Source organism: Tachypleus tridentatus, chromosome 8 (assembly GCF_004210375.1).
Source record: "Tachypleus tridentatus isolate NWPU-2018 chromosome 8, ASM421037v1, whole genome shotgun sequence".
Lineage (NCBI taxonomy): Eukaryota > Metazoa > Arthropoda > Merostomata > Xiphosura > Limulidae > Tachypleus > Tachypleus tridentatus.
This window is the reverse complement of record NC_134832.1, coordinates 6,632,626-6,653,331: the sequence shown is the minus strand read 5'-3', so window position 1 is coordinate 6,653,331 and position 20,706 is coordinate 6,632,626. Positions and strand designations below refer to the sequence as shown.

Here is a 20,706-nt window from a genome sequence, read left to right as displayed (position 1 = left end):
AAGATACAATGTCAAAAAAAATGTGTATCTTACTATGGCAAAATGTTCACATAGTTGTACTAAAGAAGTGTATATTTCAAAATTTTAAAACTACTAAAGCAATTATTCTGAAAAGATTCAATTAAAATGACCTTTGAGTACATCATATCAGTAATAATTGTTTCTTCCTAAAAACAAACAAAACTGGGTTTAAGATTATTCATAAATAAAATTGTGACCTCTATGGCCACATAAATAACCCTAAACCCACATATTGTCCAATATATCATGTTAGAAAAAAAACTGACTGGACCACCTTACTTGCTAAATAGTTTTCCAACTTTTTCAGAGTGACAGTGAACTGTGTGGAAGGTAAAGGACATTCCCAAACACAATATGGCTCCAGCAAAAAAGGATGTGAAAACTAGTTTCTCCTGCCAGTGGATCTGGTGAGATGGTCGTGTGAGGAAATAAGCAGCAATCCCCAAAAACATCAAACAACCTCGATAAGGAGAAAAAAAACTATCAAAAACTTCCAATAAATTAAGAAATTGGTAATAAGCTCTACTTCACGTAACCATTGAGTCTCAAGTAGTTTATCCTCTTGAATTTATTAACACAGACTATTTTGTTTACATTAAAGTGAGATGCTGACATTTTCATGTCAATTCAGTGTGTAACATTTCACATAACCCCTCAAACAGCAATATATATTCACTATTACTGTATCTTTGAAATATAGTGTTCACCTTTTCTTATTGATTGTGATATTTAAGGGGTTACTTTTCTTAGAGAAGGAGGGAGAAAAGCTTCTTTTCTAATTTCAATCCTTCCCTTTTTAGAATTCATATAAATATCACGGTTTCATTTAGAGATAATAACTGTCAGTGTGAAAAAGCTAGATACTTTTAAAACCATGTCACTTAGACACAACTGCAAAAAAAAGAAAAAAGCAATCTTGGAAGAAACAACCAAACCATGTTCATATACATAATGCACTGTTGATACTCAATTTTGTCATGCCACAAGTCACTGAATAAAATCCTTCCCTGTCCCCTCGTATATAAAATTCTAAAAAGATAAAACCTTGATAGAGTCTTACACAGAAAACCATCTAGATGATTCACTTTACCTTCGTTCACCAACAAGATAATATTTTTTGACCTAAGATACAATGCCAAAAAATGTGTATCTTACTATGGCAAAATGTTCACATAGTTGTACTAAAGAAGTGTATATTTCAAAATTTTAAAACTACTAAAGCAATTATTCTGAAAAAATTCAATTAAAATGACCTTTGAGTACATCATATCAGTAATAATTGTTTCTTCCTAAAAAAAACAAACCTGGTTTTAACATTATTCATAAATAAAATTGTGACCTCTATGGCCACATAAATAACCCTAAACCTACATATTGTCCAATATATCATGTAAACAGGTGAGAGATCCATTGGTCAGAGTTTCTCAATGGGAAATTTAATCAATAATCGTTATATTATCATTATGAATCCAAGGAGCTATTTCTTATGACAAACATGCACTTTCTATGGATAATTGATTTGGTGATCCTTACATGACTCCACTAATGTCAAATATGGCTCAATCACAACAGGAAACGAAATGATAATTGCTGACCACAAAACACCCACATTAACTAGTGGGTTTCAATTTATGATAATGATTCCAAGAGCACCTTTCACTCACAATGGGTACCAATGAAATACAGTTTTTCTGTGACAGTCTTCAATGAACAAATGAACTATATCAAATATCAAGAGGACATCAGAATGATTTACAGTACAGTCATTTGACGTTACAATGCTCCAAAAATAAAGAATTCGTACCATCATTAAAACATGATATCCATCTGTATAAGAAACTAAATCTGAGTGCTAGCCTTGACAATTATCTATAGGTATTTCACTATAGAAAGAAATGTTTTTACAGACATGTCACAAATATCTGGAATTTTTTGTATCAAAGAAAAATGAACAAATATTCCATAACAAATTCAAGTCAACAATAATGGTACAAAATTCAAGACATACCAACAAATTATGTATCTATGAATGTGGGATGTTACATCAAGAACCGTATGTGTTAATGACAAAATGCTTATTTAGAAAGATAATAAACTTAGACAACAGCTTGATGGAACATTATGTGGACACTCCTGCTGTTGGATGCAACATCATGAAGAATCTTTTGGGATATATAAGGCAGAAGGTGAGGCAGTAATTACTGATCAAAATGCAACTGCAGCAGAGAAATCTTTGAAATATTCTTATAGGATATGAAATGGCAGGCATCTACAATCTAGATGAGACTAGTTTATTCTACATGTTTGAATCTAGTCATTCTTTGGCAAGTCAGTGAGTTCAAGTTACAAGAAAAAAATCTAAAGATCTCATAACAGCTGCTTTGTGTGCTAATGCAAATTGTAATGACAAGTTTCTGCCATATATGATTGTAGAATCTGAGCAATCGAGATCTTACTGTCCATAGACGATAAAGGTGGAATAAGAAAACTTGGAAGATGTCAGCATTTTTTCAATAGTTGGACAATATGAACAAAAGACTGTACTCAAAGAAGAGAAAAATAATTTTTCTCGTAGATGATACTGTTAGTCATGCTGTATGAGATCAAGAACTATATAATGTAGCTTTCCATCAAACACTGTCAGTGATGTAACCTATGGATGTTGACATAATCACACTATTCAAAACTTACCACTGCTGTCAACTGATTAGAAAGTGTATAGAATATGCTGAAAGTGAATGTTTTCCAACAATGAAAATGTATTTCCAAGAGATACTTACCTCTTCTCACATATTAGGTTTCCTCAGTTTTGTAATACCCTCGATATATATGATTTTTTTCTCACTGCTAGCCCTGAGACACTCACCTAAACTCGCATGTTTCTACATGGTAATGCTGCTTTGTAGTGTGCAAATTAGTATGTAACACATTTTCTTAGCACAGCTGACTTCCTCTATACTCACTCATTAATTCAAGGTTAGACAAGTAAAGATGCACTGGAAATGAGAAAGATGGGTGGGAAATGTGAGAAAAGGTAAGTATCTATCAGAAATACATTTTCAGTGGTGGTTGGAAAATATTAACTTCCAATCTGATACCTTACCTCCACTGACATATAAACCATGGAGCATGACACCTTATGCCATGAAGGTATAGGAGAACACCTGTGGGATACTACACCCTTCTGTACCAGGATATAATCTTCACCTGCACTGATGACACGTGTTGCAAAGTTGGATGATAAAGAAGCAAATCCAAAAACACTGTATGGACATAAGTGATACATAAACTTCACTCCATAACCAGGTGGCATTGGGTATATTTCATATTTCATCTGGTCTGCTGTAGGAGAATGGTTTCAACCATATTCACCTCCATACCAAGAAGACTGGTTTGTTTTGAATTTTGTGCAAAGCTACACGAAGGCTATCTGCACTAGCCGTACCTAATTTAGCAGTGTAAGACTACACTGAGTAGAATTGGTCACGTTCAGGGAGAAGCCTCTATGGTCCAGCAAGTAGGAACTGGAAGGTGGCAAGAAGAGCCAAAAGAAACATTACTCCTTACAACTGACCATATGAAACTCTATTTTTAGAATCAGGCCAGTTCAAGTTTATTCAATTTGGACTGGAGAGATGGGCAGGTATCCCAACATTGCTTTACTAATATTAGTCCATGGGTAGATATGTACTGAACTGGGCCTTTTTAAATAAATAATATGCTGCAAGGAGACCAATAGTGTTGTTGTGGAAAACTCCATCTCATTACTGCGCATTTCAGATCCAACTCGTTGTTAGGTATGCACTTAACATAAAGGCACAAAATTTCCTGCTGTTTTATCAGTGGGATAAGTTGTGGTAAAATAGAGCCCCTGTAAAAGTAAGACAGATAGAATAAAGAACTTACCCAGTCACAACCAGTAAGGTGTATTTAGAATAGTGAGAAAAGAATGCAGGGTAGTCACACACCAGCTTGCATAATCTCCCCACAGATGGAATGAGAGGAGACCTGAAAGAGTTGATATAAATCTATATACACTGAAGCATAGGCTAACTGAATGTGCTGCTGTAACCATCCCATGGGAGAAATATTCAGAGTAGAGGAGGAATTTCAACCAATAAATAGATAGGAGCGTGAACTGTGAAAGAAACCACACCGATGGTACAAAGAAAATGATTCAGATCAGAAAGAAAATAAAAAGTGAGAAAGGAAGGAAGATAAACAGGAGCAAGCACATTATTTCCACTTGTTGTAGGAAGAAGAACAAGAGCAGGATAATGGAAAATACAAGAAGAACGGAAAAACTCTTAAAGCATCAGGCAAAAAAATAAGAAATAGGATTTAGGTAAAAGATGTGTTGGTTGGTTGGTGAGGCATTTTATGGTGCAAAACAACTAGGCTATCTGCACCAAACATCAGGTAAAAAGTTAAAACTAAAGTAAAAGTATTAAAATTTGTAAAAAAGAATCAAGGTAAAACAAGGCAAAATTGAATTTTTGAATTAAAAACTTAAACAGCATGAAATCCAATTTTTATATCCAATGTACAGCAGTAAGAGAGAAATTACAGTATTACTAGTTTTAAAGGACTTTCAGTAGCATAATTTTAATGAGCATAGATCACCAGGATGACTAACGAGTAAGTTCAAACATCAGCATTAGTCATCTGAAGTTGGCCTTTCCAGTCTTAGTTTTGAGTTATTTGACGTTACGACCATTTTCTAATTTCATATCGAACTAGTTGTACTTCAAAAAGGAATCACAGAAAAAAGGTCTAATTTATCAAGTAAAAACTTAAATAGTGTTAAAAAGGTCAATGACTTTTAAAACACTAAAAACATTTGTAAGGTGAACCCATATGAAATTGGCAATGGTGACATTGTCCAACATTATGGATAAACCTTGAGACAAAACATGTCTAAAATGCCATCACTGAGAGTCGTAACAATGTCAAGACAGTAAAATGTGGCTCATAGTGACTTGAGTGTTACACAAACAACACATTGGTTCATTAGTCCCAGATATAAGAAAACAATGAGTTAAAAAAAATGTGACCAAAGCCCAGTTAGAACAACTTCCTATTTCCAATTCTTATGGAAACAAAATGCCCAAAGTCCAATAGACGGTTTTATTTGGAAAAGCTTGTTTTCAAGTTGCTCAATCCAAGTCAACTGCCAACTGGCACAGAGCTGAGCCTTGAATACAGGACCATAATCCATGTATGGAACAGGCACAGCAGTGATAGTACTAGAGCAGACAGACTTAGCTGTGGTGTTAGTGAGCTCATTCCTGCGAAAACCAACATGGCGTAATATCCAGAATAACTGGATAGAAGTAGTTGTTAAAGAAAAAAATGGGCCAGCCTGTTTTGAATATCAGCAAGAACAGAGTGAGAACTGACATAAAGCAATTCCAGGGCTAACAGAGGGCTAACTGAATCAGTATAAATAGTACAGTTTGTGTACTGTATAGTTTTTATGTGATCCATGGCAAGAGAAATGGCAAGCAATTTGCTAAACAATGGCAGAGCCCACAGAGTCATCTGATTTCAAACTATCTGTACAAATGGGAATGGAAGGATGGTTCGAACAATGTTCAGCAAATAAAAGATAGTACTTCCAATCGAGACTATCTGTTTTTCTCAGATGACTTAAAGAAAGGTCACATTTGGGGATAGTAATTAGCCATGGTAGGATGGACTGATCTGTGAAAACCATATGTCATCCACAGATAGATCCAATTTATCTAACTGGACCTGGAGATGAAGGCTAAAAGGAATAATGTCAAACCATCTACTATGAAAAAGTGTGGCCCACTGAGGAAAAAAAACACAACTCCATGTGGGATGCTGTGGTAAAGACTGAAGTTTTGAAGCATACATTAAAGACAGTTGCAAACAACGAAGGTATAGAAGAGGATTTATGGGACTCCTTGTACAAACTCTGGACTGGAGAAGTGCAAAAGGCCCCTGTGCACAGCCAAAGCCCCTAATGGTGAACAGGGTCCAACATTTTCAAGGCTGAAGTTCTGGCAGAACCATAGACCAGAGACTCACAGTCTAATTTTGATTGAATAAGGGCATGATAGATTTATAGAATGGAACATCAATTCCCCCCCCACACGAGTTGGAGGAGAGGACATGGAGGATGTTCAGTGTCCTTGTACACTTGACACATAGTTGCTTGATGTGTGAAATGAAAATCAGCTTACAGTCGAATATAAGCCCCAAGAACTTTACCTCAGGGACCATGGGAAACACAAGAGTTCAGGATCAAGGTGAATACCTCGTTGATGGCAAAAATGAATGCAAACAGTTTTGGAGAGAGAAAGGTTGAAACCGTATGCTGCAGTCAATTTCAGTAAATGATTGAGGGCAATCTTTAGCTGCTGTTCAATATCAGGTTGAAACTGTATGCTGTGGTTAATTTCAGTAAATGATTGAGGACAATCTTTAGCTGCTGTTCAATATCCTTCATATTTGACGACTGATACCAGATGTGAGAGTCATCGATAAAAATAAAATTTGCAACTGTAGAGGGTAGTTGTTCACTGATGCCATTAATCTTTATAATCAAAAGTGTGACACTCAAGACAGCCCTAAGGGACTCCACGTTCCTGAAATTGCGGATTCATTATGAAATGTTTAATAAAAATTGAATACAGCAATGTTATCCAAGGACAGACCCAATTCATCCAACTGCTCCTGAATACAAAGGCCAAAAGGAGCAATGGCAGATTGTCTGTTCTGAAAGTATGGCCCACCGAGGTAGGAAAACACAGCCTTAGGTGGGATGCTTTGGTAAGTAACAAAGTTTCAAAGCATATAGTAAAGACAGTTGCGAACAACGAAGGTGCAGAGAAGGTTTATGAGACTCTATGTATAAGCTCTGACCTGGAGAAGTGCAGAAAGTCCCAGTGCAGAGCAGAAGTCCTTCATGATGAATGGGGTCCAGCATTTTTAAGGCCAAGGTTCTGGCAGAGCCATAGACCAGTGATCCATAGTTGAGTTTCGATCGAATAATAGCATGATATATCTTTAGCGCTGAACATCGATCTGCTCCCCAAGTGGTGGAAGAGTCGACTCGAAGGATGTTCAGAGCTCTTGTACATTTGACCCATAGCTACTTGATGTGTGGTATAAAGGTCAGCTTATGGTCAAAGATAAGCCCCAAGAACTTTGTCTCAGGGACCACAGGCAGCACAACTTCACCAATACAGAGTTCAGGAACAGGATGAATACTCCTTGGCAGCAAAAGTGCATCCAAACGGTTTTACAGTGAGAGAAGTTAAAGCTGTTTGCTGTGGTCAACTTTAACAAACAACTGAGGGCAGTCTGTAGCTGCTGCTCAATATACCTCATGTTTGACAATTAACAGGAGATGTAAAAGTTGTTGGCATCGAGCCTGTTTGCAACAGTAAGAGGGAGTTGTTCAGTAATGGCATTAATTTTTATACTGAAAAGTGTGACATTCAAAACACAGCCCTGAGGGACTCCAACTTCCTGTAGAAAAGAACAGGAAAGTGTCAAACCCACATGAACTTGGAATCTCCTGTCCATAAAATAAATATTGATAAAAATGGGCAAATGGTCATGTAACCCATATATATGGAGGTCTTGCAAAATACCATACCTCCATGTTGTGTCATAAGCCTTCTCAATGTCAAAGAATATTGATACAAGATGTCACTTGAGAAAGGCTTCTCTGATTGACGTTTCAAGTCAAATCAGGTGATTCATGGTAGAGTGCTGTCATCAAAACCCACACTGGGTGGGCGAGAGGAGGTTGTTTGATTCGAAGAACCAAACAAAATGAGCATTAACCATTTCTCTAAGGTCTTACAGAAACAACTCATCTAATCAATTGGAGAGAAGTTTGAAGGAATCTTGGAACCATTCCCAGACTTAGAGAAAGGTAGAACAATTGCCTGGTGCCAGATAGGAAAACATTCTTCTGCCAGATCTGGTTAAAAATAATCAGAAGATTAGCAAGAGAAGTAGGAGATAGATGGCATAGCATTTCATAGTGTACATCATCAGGTCCAACTGATGAACTGCCAGACCAATGAAGGACCAGTTTGAGTTCCACCATTGTAAAGGGAAGATTATAGTCATAGGGACAATCAGTGTGAAAGGAAAGAGGTGATCGCTCTGCCCAAGTCTTGATGGCTAAGAAGGTGGAGGAAGAGGCAAAAGCTTTCATCTAGAGTATCAGTGATGCTCTAGGTATCAGCTACTTCCTGGCCATCAGAGAGCAAGATCAAGAGGGGGACAGAATTATATTGCCCACTAACCTATCAAATTTTGTCCCATATGACTTTGAAACTGGTGGTAGAAGATATGCTGGTTGTGAACTTAATCCAAGATTCCTTCTGGCTTTAACAATTACCCACCTAGCATGTGCATGGGCCTGCTGGAAAGCGATGCAGTGCAAGAGTGTGGGATACATATGAAAAGTATCCCAGGCCTGTTTTTGAGCCTTCTGTGCCATGTGGCAGGCAAATTCCACCATGGATGAAGATATTGTTGAAAACATGTCGTGGTTGTAGGAATACACTGAGCAGCTGCTTGTACAATACAATCAGCTACTGTTACCTCACAAGTTGTCTACTGATGGCTTACAGAGAATGATAGGATCAAGTTCTGTGAGAGCAGTGAAAGAGGGCCAGTTTGTATGACCTAGCTTTCACCAGGGCATGTAGGTCAGGTGGCATCGGCTATGGCCAGTCACTCTCAAAATTGAAGAAAAATGATCACTGTGTCATGGATTATTGTCAACTCTCCATGAGAAATGGGAGAATAGTGAAGGGGAGCAAATTGAGAGATCAACAGCAGTAAACGACTGACTAGATGCAAGAAAATAAGCAAAAAAAACCCTATTAAAAAGAGCAAGGTTGTGATCATAGAGCATATGCTCTGTGGAGTGACCCGTCCTATCAATATCAGCACTTCCACAGAGGGGATAATGTCCATTAAAGTACCCCAGGATTAAAAAGGGAGATGGCAACTGTTCGATGAGAACATCAATGTCTGATTGATCATAGGTCTCTCCAGGTGAAGGTAGAGAGAACAAACAGTGATGGTACGACCCAAGGAAACACGGATGACTACGAGCTCCAAGGATGTGTCAAGTGGCAAAAGCAGGGTGGGCACATGCTGATCAACCAACAGTGCTACCCCTCCACGTACCCATCCATCACACAGCCTGTCACTTCTGTACAAAGAAAACTGCCGAAAGATGACTGTATCGGCAGGTTTCAGAAATGTTTCCTCTGAAGAAAGACGTACAAAAAGAGGATTCCAGCAACTGAGGATGTGAAAGAATTATCGTTTTGCATCTTGGAATGGGAGAAAAGGATGCACCCAAGGAAATGCCTGTACATGGAACCAAAGGAAGTGGATCTTGGGGTTTGCTGGAATGTGTGTTAGGGACAGAGATGGTTGTTGACATTGATTAATCAACTTTTTTTAACCATGGAGGTCAAAAGACTTTTCATTTGGTTTGAGAACGATTCTTTTGGAGGCATAGAGAGATTTGGCTGCACTCCCACTGTAGTAGTGGAATGAAGTGCAGCAGCATACATCCGAGATGAAGTGGTGGACAGCAACTTTTTAGCCTCAGGGTAAGTAAGTAATATTTTGAATTGTTTCAAATGCTGCACCTCTTTTTCTTCCAACCATTTAGGTCAAGAATGAAAGTAAGTATAATGGGTGAGAGCCATTGCAGCAGATGCAATGAAGGTCCATTTCACACTCATAGGCATCATGGTCCTTACCACTGCAATGAGCACACGTCAAGGAACCACAACATGATGTCTTTGAGTGACCGAACCACTGACACTGGAAACACCTGAGAGGGTTTGGAATTTATGGCTGTACCTTGCAATTAAGATAACCTGCCTTGAAAATGGTAGATTGATGTGGTGATGTAAATATTAGGAGGACATTGGTTGGCATCATAATTCCAACTCTGCGAGTGGAGATACGCCTCACTACAGAAACTCCTTGGGTGGAGAAGTCAGCAAGAATCTCTGACTCGGGATGTTGTTCAAATCCCTCTCAACTATAACTTGAATAAAATAGGATTGAGGGAACACTCTGGAAGTAGAATCTTGGTGACTCTTAATAATTAATCTTCAACAAGATTTAGAACACTTGGAGTAAAACAAACTATTACCAGTATTTGTAAAAAACAGTCTCAGAAAGGCGGTTGATAGTGTGGAAACAGAGCGAGAGTGAGTTTTCCCCTGTTAGCTGGTATAGGAGACAACTGCAAAGTTGACTCTATGTATAATCTCTATACATTCACAAACATTGTAAGTTGAATACCATCATAGGCTCTAAGAAATGGAAATAAAAAAGTACTTGTCCTGGAACTTCTGGCTGGAATTCATGTGAGAGTCTAGACATGCTCCCCTGATTTCATGAAAGAGGCATTTGGAAACAGATTTGAAATCCAGACAAGAGAAAAGAACACCCTCTATGTTAGTGGTTTTATCAAGCCATCAGGTGAAGTCTTTGAGTAATAAAGAAAAATGGTGGAAGATAAAAAATACCAAGCGAGGAACCAGTGATATGAAAAATACACTGTTTAGACAACAAATGAGTATTAACCAATGGGATATGGGATTCCAACACAGCAAGAGAAGTAAAGGATAGATAAGGGACGGGTATGAGATGCAATTTCTACAAGTTAATCAACCAACCCAGAAGTGCTACTTCCCAAAGAAGAAGAAAAGACTTATTAGGCCAGAGCCAAATGAGAAAATAAGCATTCAAAATGTTCTCCTCAGTCATCCTAAGAGCTGGTGCAAAGGACTGGTGAGAGAAATCCCCACACTAAATTAATGGAGGTTTAGGAACTTACTGAAATGAGAAATATTTAAGACTGGATGCCTATCAATAAATTCCTTTTGAATCCCAAAATTACAGAAATAAAATCCTGGAAAAGGATGAGAAACCTGCTCAATAGTGACTTTGACCATTAGGTCTAACACTGCCACAGAACAGCATTAGCTAGAAACAAGAACACTTGGAAGAGGAAATGTAACAGGAATAGGAAACACTGGAGTAGAAGAGAAGAGATGGGCATAGCTCCAACAGAGCTCCTAGTATTCAGCAAATTGGCCACAAATGAAGAGAAAAGGTCCGTATATGAAACTAAACAAGCCCTACTGACCGTAAGCCTATAAAATAGTTACTGTCAAGATTGGCAGTACTGAAGTCTATGAATGGTGAGAGAATGGATGAAAACAGCAGAATTGGAAGTGGGGACACAGATAGAAAATGAAATAGAATGACAGGAGACAGAGAAAAAGAATGAACATGGGAGAGACAGTAAACCAGTGAGGACAAAGAATAACATTGACATGCAATCCCAACACATGACTAGATGAACAAGAGCTCCAGTAAAATTACATGAGCAGATGAAAGGAGCCAGACAAAGCCATATTAGATAAAATTGAGGCAAAGCACTTGAATAGCAAGGGCATCATTGCCTAACACGCACTTGCAACAGATCAACCAAGTATGAAGTGATAAGGCCAAGAAAGCTAAATATGTCACCATAGAAAAGATAAGTTAACAAGTATCAGCTGAAAATCCCTCTAGAGAATGGTGAATTACCACAGAAAAATAACAGAAAAGGACAGAGAGTGTAAAACAAAGGTGGAAATACGTAAGCATAACAAAGACAAACAAAGCACAGAGGATCTGATTTCCAAGCCTAAATAAAAAGTTCCAGAATTCAGGAGTCAAAAAAGGCAATACAGCATGAAGTCATGCCCAGTCATATGAAGTAAAAAAAGAAAGGAGGATTAGACATGCATGTACAAAGTAGTGGTAAAAGTAATGGAATATGGATTTGCATATCTGAATAGGAAATAAAAAACATAAAAGAAAGAAGCAGAGAAGAAATTACAAAGGACAGAAATGTGACTAAAAAACCAAGCACTAAAGTCACAAAAAAGGTTTAGGTAAATTCAAGACAGCATAAGATTAGGCAAAAATTGGTGGTTGGAAAAAATTATCAAAATCCCTTCCATTACAAATGAGAAACATATGGGGGTGACAGAAAAAAACAAACAAAAAACACATGAAAGACTCCACATCATTGTAGTTATTAGACTAGCATGAACAAAGTTTGTTTTACACCAGACAGAGCAGAAGTTTGAAATAGCAATGTGGAAATAAAAGGCTACAAAATCTGCAGGTGCAGAAAGCATTGGAAAGTGAAAATCCAACATTTATCATTTCCACAACAAGTAATGTCTTTGTAGGTACTTCCACTGAAGAAAAAAAAACAGTTATACCTGAAGAGTTCACAAGTGAAAAAAAAAACACACAACAAAAGATAAATCATTACACACAAATACCAAATTTGGAAGTGATGATTGAACAATAAGTCAAAGGGAACCAGCTGTGCTAGAAAGGTGTGTTGCACTCCAATCAGTGGGAGGTTGTAATATGCTACAGTTCATTAATACCACATAAAAACAGATGAGTTTAGGTGGCAGCTTCAAGGTTAATGGTGAGTAAAAAAATTGCACATATAGAGAGAAGTACAAAATTGAAGAAAGCTCAGATATGAACAGAAGTAAGGTATTGTATCAGAAATAATAACTCACAAGCTGTATATGGTTTTGCCAAGTCTACTGTTATTACAGAAATTATCAAAAAATGTTTAAAGCATCTCATGATTATGGTATTGCCTGAACAAAGTGAAACTGTTGAACTGGTTCAGATGTCAAAAGATATTAGTAAGACTGCTTCTAGAATTAATATTTTAATATTTAGTAGTAATAATGCTATTTCAGTTGATCAGTGACTTGATATTGACTCAGAAAAGCCAACCAGAGTTGTCAAATGATGACATCATATTTCATTATGCCATCAAGATAGTGGTGATAATGCAATTAACACTGAAAATAATCCACTGGTTGAACTATTCCAAATAAGGCATGACCTGGTCTTAAAGACATTATCACATAGTATAAACAAAATGCTGATTTATGTGAAAATGATAATGTAATGTATTATTTGTTCAGTGGCATCAAGAAGCTTCAAAAGGAAAGAAAACAACAACAAAAAAACCAGTTTGAAAGGAGTTTGTGACTACATTCTTCTTTGAAAAGTGATTTGACTAATACTCTGTGTTTTGTATTCTTTAAGTTGCTAATGTATTATGTAAAACTAATAAAATTTCATTTTTGATTATGTAACTTGTATAATTATTAATTATGTATAAAATAATAAACTTTTACATTTATTGTACATGCAATTCCTTTTTACTTTTGAATTGCATACCCACCCTTATTAGTTTGTACCCTTACATTTATCAATGAATAAAAACATGCTATTAATGGTATACACCATATTTGAAATGACTATTTTAACTATCTATGTCTTACGACTCCAAATGAATTACTTTATTACAAGTGAATTCAAATGAGTAGGTTTCACTACATATTTACTCAGGAGAATATTTTGCAATCACAGACTGGAAAAACATGACTATGAAATTGGCTTCAAAATTTCTAACCAAACTGAAGTAAAGTGTACTTTGGTGTATTAATTTTTTTAACCCAATCCCAGTCTAAAAATCAGGTAGAGGCCTGCTGCTTTGCTGTCAACTTCATAATTTAACCAAACATATTTGTTAGTCACATACTTTTAATAAAATAAAATAAAGATTTGTCCATGAATTTGTTTTGAATAGCCTGTGTGGAAAGTAATTTTGATATTAAAATTAAAAATACCTTTCCTTTGTGTAATCTTTAAAATCTCCTAAATGCATTTCACATATTTTCCATTAAAACTTTATACTTTACATTTTCTCTACTCTATCTCAAAATAGGATCAATAAATTTGACCAACCTTGTAACTACAAAATAAATCTAAGTCACTCTTTTATTTCTTTCTAGAATTACTTCAAATTATAACATAGAACTACATTAATTTATCCTAAATAATTCTAAGTTCATGACATAATACATCTATTTATAATTAAATTTTATTGTTTATTCTATTTTTAACTATGTCTAACTACTATCCTTGCCATTACAAGTTGTAAATCATGTATGGAATGTGCAGCTTACATTACAAATTATGCTACCCACAAGCTGCTACAAGCTGCTAATGAAACATTTTTATTATAATATTACTATTTATCTAACTTAATCTTAACTGAACTAAAAGGATCCATATTTTCTACATTTTAGCTACTTTTATAATTAAACAAAGAATAAACAGTGAAAGTAAAAATAAAATACTGAACCAATCCTCTTTTTTCTTGCTCTCAAATGGTAGGTAGGAAAGTATTGAATGTTTATTGGCACAAAGCTACAAGGCTATATGTGCCAGACAAGATGTAGTACAGTATAGGTATAGGGTAATTAAGGTAAAAACTAAAATGTGTAAGATTAAGACTTGCCAGGAAGACTGAAGCATCAAGATCGAATTTGCAGTCAGTCACCTGAAGTTGACCTTTCCAGTCCTGGGTTCAAGTCAAAATAAAATTTAAAATGTGTTAAAGAAATTGTGTTAAAACATTAAAACGTGTAAAAGAAATCATGCTAAAACACTATATAGTCTGATAAAAGTCCTTAGATTAAGTGTAAAAGACCAATGGCTCTTAAAAATGTAAAAAATATGAGTGAGATAGGCAGTATCACCTATAACATGGGCCAAAGTCAAGGGCAAACCTGTCTTACAAATATCTTTAAAATGGTGTTGTCGTTCTAGGTTGTAACGATGGCATGATAATAAAATGTGGATGATTGTGATCTGAGTGCCACATAAACCACATATTGGTGCAGCAGTACCAGATACAAGGAAGTGGTGGGTTAAAAAACTGTGACCAATGTGTAGCCTTGCCAGAACAACCTCCTCTCTTTGATCCTTACAGAAGCAAGAGGGCCAAAGACCTAAAGAAGGTTAGATTTGAAAAAGCTTGTTATTGTGTTGCTCATTCCAGGTTGCCTGCCATTTGGTATAGAGTTTGGATTTGATAACTGGGCCATAGTCCATTTACGGAATGGATACTGGGATGATATATCAAGAACAGACAGACTTCACTGCTCTGTCAGCCAGCTCATTCCCACAAATACCAACATAACCTGGTACCCAAAAGAATTGGACGGAGACAGATGAAAGAGAAAGATGGGCCAGTTTGTTTTCGATATTGATGAGAAGAGGGTGGTGACTATCATGGAATGATTCCAGGGCCAATAGAGAGCTGAGTGAGTCCGTATATATTGTACAATTTGTATATTGCATTAGTTCAATATGATTTAAGGCAAGCGAGATGACATATAATTCGGCAGTGAAAACAGAAACTGTAGGGGGGGGGGAGTCTGTATGCCACAATCAAACTGTCAAAAACCATGGCAGAGCCCATTGAGTTACCCGATTTGGAACTCTCTGTATACATAGGAATGGATGGATCATATGAAAGATGTTTAGCAAAGAAAGAGCGATATTTCCAATTGGGTGTATCTGCTTTCCTCAGATGACTCAAAGATAGGTTACAATTGGGAACTGTAATTTGCCATGGTGGAATAGGCTGATTTGAAGAAACTGCAATATTATTCAAGGAGAAATCCAATTCTTCTAATTGTGCCTGGATATGAAGACTAAAAGAAACAATGGCAGATTTTCTGTTATTAAAAAGTGTGGTCCATTGTGGTTGGAAAACACAACTCCAGGTAGGATGCTGTGGTAAGGATTGAAATTTGGAAGCATACATTAGAGACAGTTGCAAACGGCAAATATATGGAGGAGGTTCATGAGATTCCACATACAGACTTTGCACAGGAGAAGTACGAAAAGCTCCAATGCAAAGCCGGAAGCCCCTGGTGATGGACAGGATCCAACATTTTCAGTGCTGAGGTTCTGAAAGAACCATAAACCAAAGGCTTGTAGTCAAGTTTGGATCGGACGAGGGCCCGATAAATTTTGAGCATAGAGTATCAATCTGCTCCCTAAGAAGTAGAAAAGAGGAAATGGAGAATGTTCAATGCTTTTAGACATTTGATACAAAGTTGCTTGATATGCAATATAAAATTTAATTTGCAATCAAATATAAGACCTAAGAACTTTGCCTCAGGGACAACAGGAAGTACATCATCATCAAGACGGAGTTCTGGATCTGGGTGGATTCCCTGTTTGTGGCAGAAATGTATACAAACGGTTTTAGAGAGTGAAAGTTTAAAACCATTTGCCGTGGTCCACTTCAATATCTGATTGATTGCAGTTTGTAGCTGCTATTCAATGAACCTCATGTTTGATGACTGACATGAGCTGTGAAAGTCATCAACAAAAAGACCGCTTGCAACTGTAGGGGGTAGCTGTTCAATGATGACATTAATCTTTATGATGAAAAGTGTGACACTTAGAATACAGCCCTTAGGGACTCCAAGTTTCTGTGGGAAAAAAGGAGAAAGTATTGAGCCCACACGGACTTAAAATCTGTGGTTCATTAAGAATTGCTGGATGAAAAGGGGTAAGTTTCCATGCAATCCATATGAGTGAAGGTCTTGTAAGATGCCATATCTCCATGTTGTATCATAAGCTTTTTCTAAATAAAAAAAAAAACAGTAACAACATGTTGTTGCCTTAAAAAGGCTTCTCTGATTGATGTTTCAAGGCGAATTAAGTGGTCTGTCATAGAGCATTGTCTTCAGAACCCACACTGAGTAGGAGAGAGGAGATTGTTTGATTCAAGAAACCAAACAAAGTAGGCATTGATTATCCTCTCTAAGTTCTTACTGAGACAACTTGTCAAAACAATGGGACAGTAATTTGAAGGAATCGTTGGATCCTTCCCAGGTTTCAGAATAGGGAGTATGATAGCTTGTCGCCAAGCATCTGGATAGACATTTTCCTGTTGTATCCAATTAAAGACAGCCAGAAGAATAGTAAGAGAGTTCTGGGAAAGGTGGCATAACATCTCATAATGTATATTATCAGGTCTGACTGATGTATTGCCAGACCATTGAATTGCAAGTTTCAGTTCCATCAGTGTAAGAGGGCGATTGTAGTCATAGGAATGATCTGTTGAAAAGGAAAGAGGCAGATGCTCCGCTTGCATTTTAATGGCTAAAAAGGAAGGGGATAAGTTTGAAGAGAAAAAGTTCCCAAAAGTATTGGCAATGCTCTGTGCATCTGCAACTTCGTGGCCATCAAATATTAAGATAGAGAGGGGGGCAGAAGTATATCTTCCATTCACCCTCCAGATTTTATCCAATATACTTTTGTGCTGGTGGTTGAAGAAATGCTGGATGTGTATTTAATCCAAGATTCCTTCTGGCTTTGACATCTAACTTGCTGAGCACGGGCTTGCTGAAATGCAATGCTGTTTGAGAGCATGGGATATCTTCGAAATTTATTCAAAGCACGTTTCTGAGTTTTATGTGTTATAGAACAGGCAGAATTCTACCAAGGGCAGGGATGTCATGGGGAACATGTCGAGGTTTTAGGGATGTATCGAGTAGAAGCTTGTTGGTGATTTACATAAGATGGCAGGATCAAGTTCCGAAAGAGTAATGAAAGAAGGTCAGTTGGTCTGGACCAACTTCCACCTAGGTACATGGGTCGAGTGGTACTGATCACAGCCAATCTCTCGTAAGATGATGGGAAAATGACCACTACCTCGTGGATTGATGTCAACCTCCCAGGAGAAGTGAATATGTGTAAGAGCCAGTATTTAATAAAGCCAGGTCGTGGTTCAGGAACATATGCTCTATGGCATGCCCTCTCATATTAATACGGGAGCCACCCCAGAGGAGATTATGCCCATTGAAATTTCCCAAGATTAAAAAGGGGGTTGGCAGTTGCTCAATGAGGGTATCAAGGTCTGATTGATTATGATGTGTTTCATGTATAAGGTATAGAGAGCCAATAGTGATGGTACAACCCAAGGAGACACGGATGGCTCCCGCAATGCAACTCCTCCCATGTCCCCATCCTACACATAGCCTGTCATTCCAGTATAACGAATAATGTCAGATAGTAACTGTATTTGTAGGCTGTAGAAATGTTTCCTGCAAAGAAAGACATATGGGATGATAAAAGTCAATCAGATCTTTGATGTCAGTCACATTTGATAGGAAACCTTGACAGTTCCATTGGATTAGTGTGGCCATGTGTAATTATTTCAGTGGAGAAGATGGTAAAGAGTCCTTCTGCTTACGACCGAGTTTTTTTTTCTTTATTGGATGTAGGTCTATCGCCCTCTATGGACCCTGCTCTAGCTTGAATAGTTGGGTCTGAATTTATCGGTACACGTACTAATGATTGAGGGTGTGAACGAGTGGTTTGTTTAATTTTTGGGGTATCAAGAAAGGGAGACCCCATGGAAACATCTTGACTTGAAGAAGGTGAAGGTGTGGTCAGGACAGAGATGGAATGAGACACTGATTCATGAACTGTGTTAATTATGGGAAGTGTTTCATTAAGATTTGCCAGTGAAGATTGTGTTAAGGACAGGGTAAGGTCTGTTTGGACTCCTACTGTAGTAGTAGAATGGGTTAGAGCAGCATAAGTTCTGGACGGAATAGGTAATAATAATTTTTTGATCCTCTGTGTAAGTGAGATTGTTAGCTGTCTTGAGACATTGTACTTCTTTTTCTTCTACCCATTTAGGGCAAGAGGTAAAATAAGAAGGATGCGTACCATTACAGTTTATACAATATGGTTTGAGTTGGCATTCAGTCGCATTATGGTCTTCACCACCACAACGGACACAGGTCAAGGAACCATGGCAAGATTGTTTTAAATGACCAAATCGTCGACAATGGAAACATCGTACAGGATTTGAATTTATTTCAGATATCCTGCTTTTATTATGGTGGGAGGAAGTGGTACAGCAAATGTTAATATTAGAACATTTGTTGGTTCCAGAATTCCATCTTTTCGAGTGAAGATTCGGCATACTGCTGTGAAACTTTGGCTGGTGAGACCTGCTAGAATCTCTGATTTCAGGACAGTCCTTAAATCTCTTTCAACTATAACTCCTCTGGAAGTATTCAAAGTGGAATGAGGAGTAACTTCAACGAGTATGTCTCCCAAGGCCTTTGATGTCAGGAGGAGTTTAGAATGCTGTGATGAAGATGTTTCCACTAAGATGTCTCGCGAATGTAGCTTTTTTAACCAATTTAGGTGAGCCAGCAAGTCCTTTTAAGCCCCTCTGAATAAAAAATGGGGACATCTGCCCTAGAGGTTTATCACTTAAGGAATGCAAAATTAGGAATCGTGGGACAGATTCAAGTGGTGAGTTAGGCTGTACAGATTCATCAATGCGTGGTCATTTACCAGTAGTCGGGTTTTTCTCGATGGTTTCAAGTTATTTTTTTTGTTTTAAGGGTATCCATAATAAATAGAAAATTTTTTGGTGCCCACTGACCCCACCCACTATGGAACCCTACAATGGGATGCACTACAGTGCCCTTAAGGGCACTGCAGCAACACCAGGGTTTCGTGAGCACTATACCTGAACACCAGTGTCAGACACAATGTCCACAACACTTGTCATTAACGTCCTATGTTGGTACTCAGTTGAACCTGGCCCAAATGAACTAGCCCATTGATCCTGGGAGGGCCACCCCAAGACCGCCCGTTTACAGGAATTCAAGGTCAAAGTGGTGTGTTGGAGTTGGACCCAGGATTCTCTCCTCCCCTTCACAGGTTACCACGCACGGCAAACACGCAGGTGGATGTTTAGATCCCAGAGGAGGTAAACTGAAAGAACAGAACCTTCTTTGGGAGGTCCCTTCACCACATACAGGAATCCACATCGAGGGGTTGTTAAAGGGAGTTTGATTGATTGATTGACTGATTTAGTATTTTAAGGCACAAAGCAGTGAGGCTATCTGCGCCAAACATCCGGTTAAAATGTAAAAATAAAGTAAATGTAGTAAAAGACATAAATGGAAATGAAGGTAAAACAAAAAAGTATAAAACCAATATTGACACCTAGTCTACAATGTTAAGAGAGAAAGCAGAGTATAAGAAGTTATAAGGTATTTACTCTAGCAAAATGGTAATGATCATAACCCACCAGGAAGACTAACAGGTAAGTTCAAGAACCACCGTCAATCACCTGAAGTTGGCCTTTCCAGTCCTGGTTCTGGGATATGTGTCAATATGGCCAGTACTAAAAAGAAAAGTAGTAAAAGTGTGAAATGATATGCAGCAAAAGTATAATAACAACTCGCCAGGATGACTAACGAGTAGTTCAAATGGATAGTTCAAACAGTAGCGTTAGTCACCTGAAGTTGGCCTTTCCAGTCCTGGTGTCGAGTTATTTAATGTTCTGGCCATTGTCGAATGTGAAATTGAATGAGAGAGATTAAAACTGTAAAAAAGGAACCACAATTAAAAAGGTGTAATGAATAAATATGCAACACTTAAATGAGATTAAAAAAAGTAATGGCCATTAAAAAATTAAAAATGTTATCAAGGTGCACAGAGTCACCATTACCAATAACACTGTCTAATGTTACAGACTGACCCTGGGAAAAAATATGTTTAAAATATTGCCGTTGTTGAGAATTGTAACGATGGCAAGAAAGTAAAACGTGGCTGATAGTGATTTGAGTGTTACACAAACTACACATTGGTGCATCAGTTCCAGATAAAAGATAATGATGAGTTAAAAAACTGTGACCAATGCGTAGCCTAGTGAGAACA

At 37.5% G+C, this 20,706-nt stretch overlaps 1 protein-coding gene across 5 annotated transcripts in view; it reads right to left on the bottom strand.

The window, feature by feature from the left end:
* Window positions 1–20,706, bottom strand: part of LOC143258469 (adiponectin receptor protein-like) — a 65,218-nt gene that overhangs the window by 10,970 nt on the left and 33,542 nt on the right. For all 5 annotated transcript variants that reach the window (XM_076517489.1, XM_076517485.1, XM_076517487.1 and 2 more), the window contains one exon: window positions 301–481. In XM_076517489.1, the coding sequence (XP_076373604.1) occupies window positions 301–481 (181 nt within the window). The remainder of the gene's footprint in view (window positions 1–300; window positions 482–20,706) is intronic.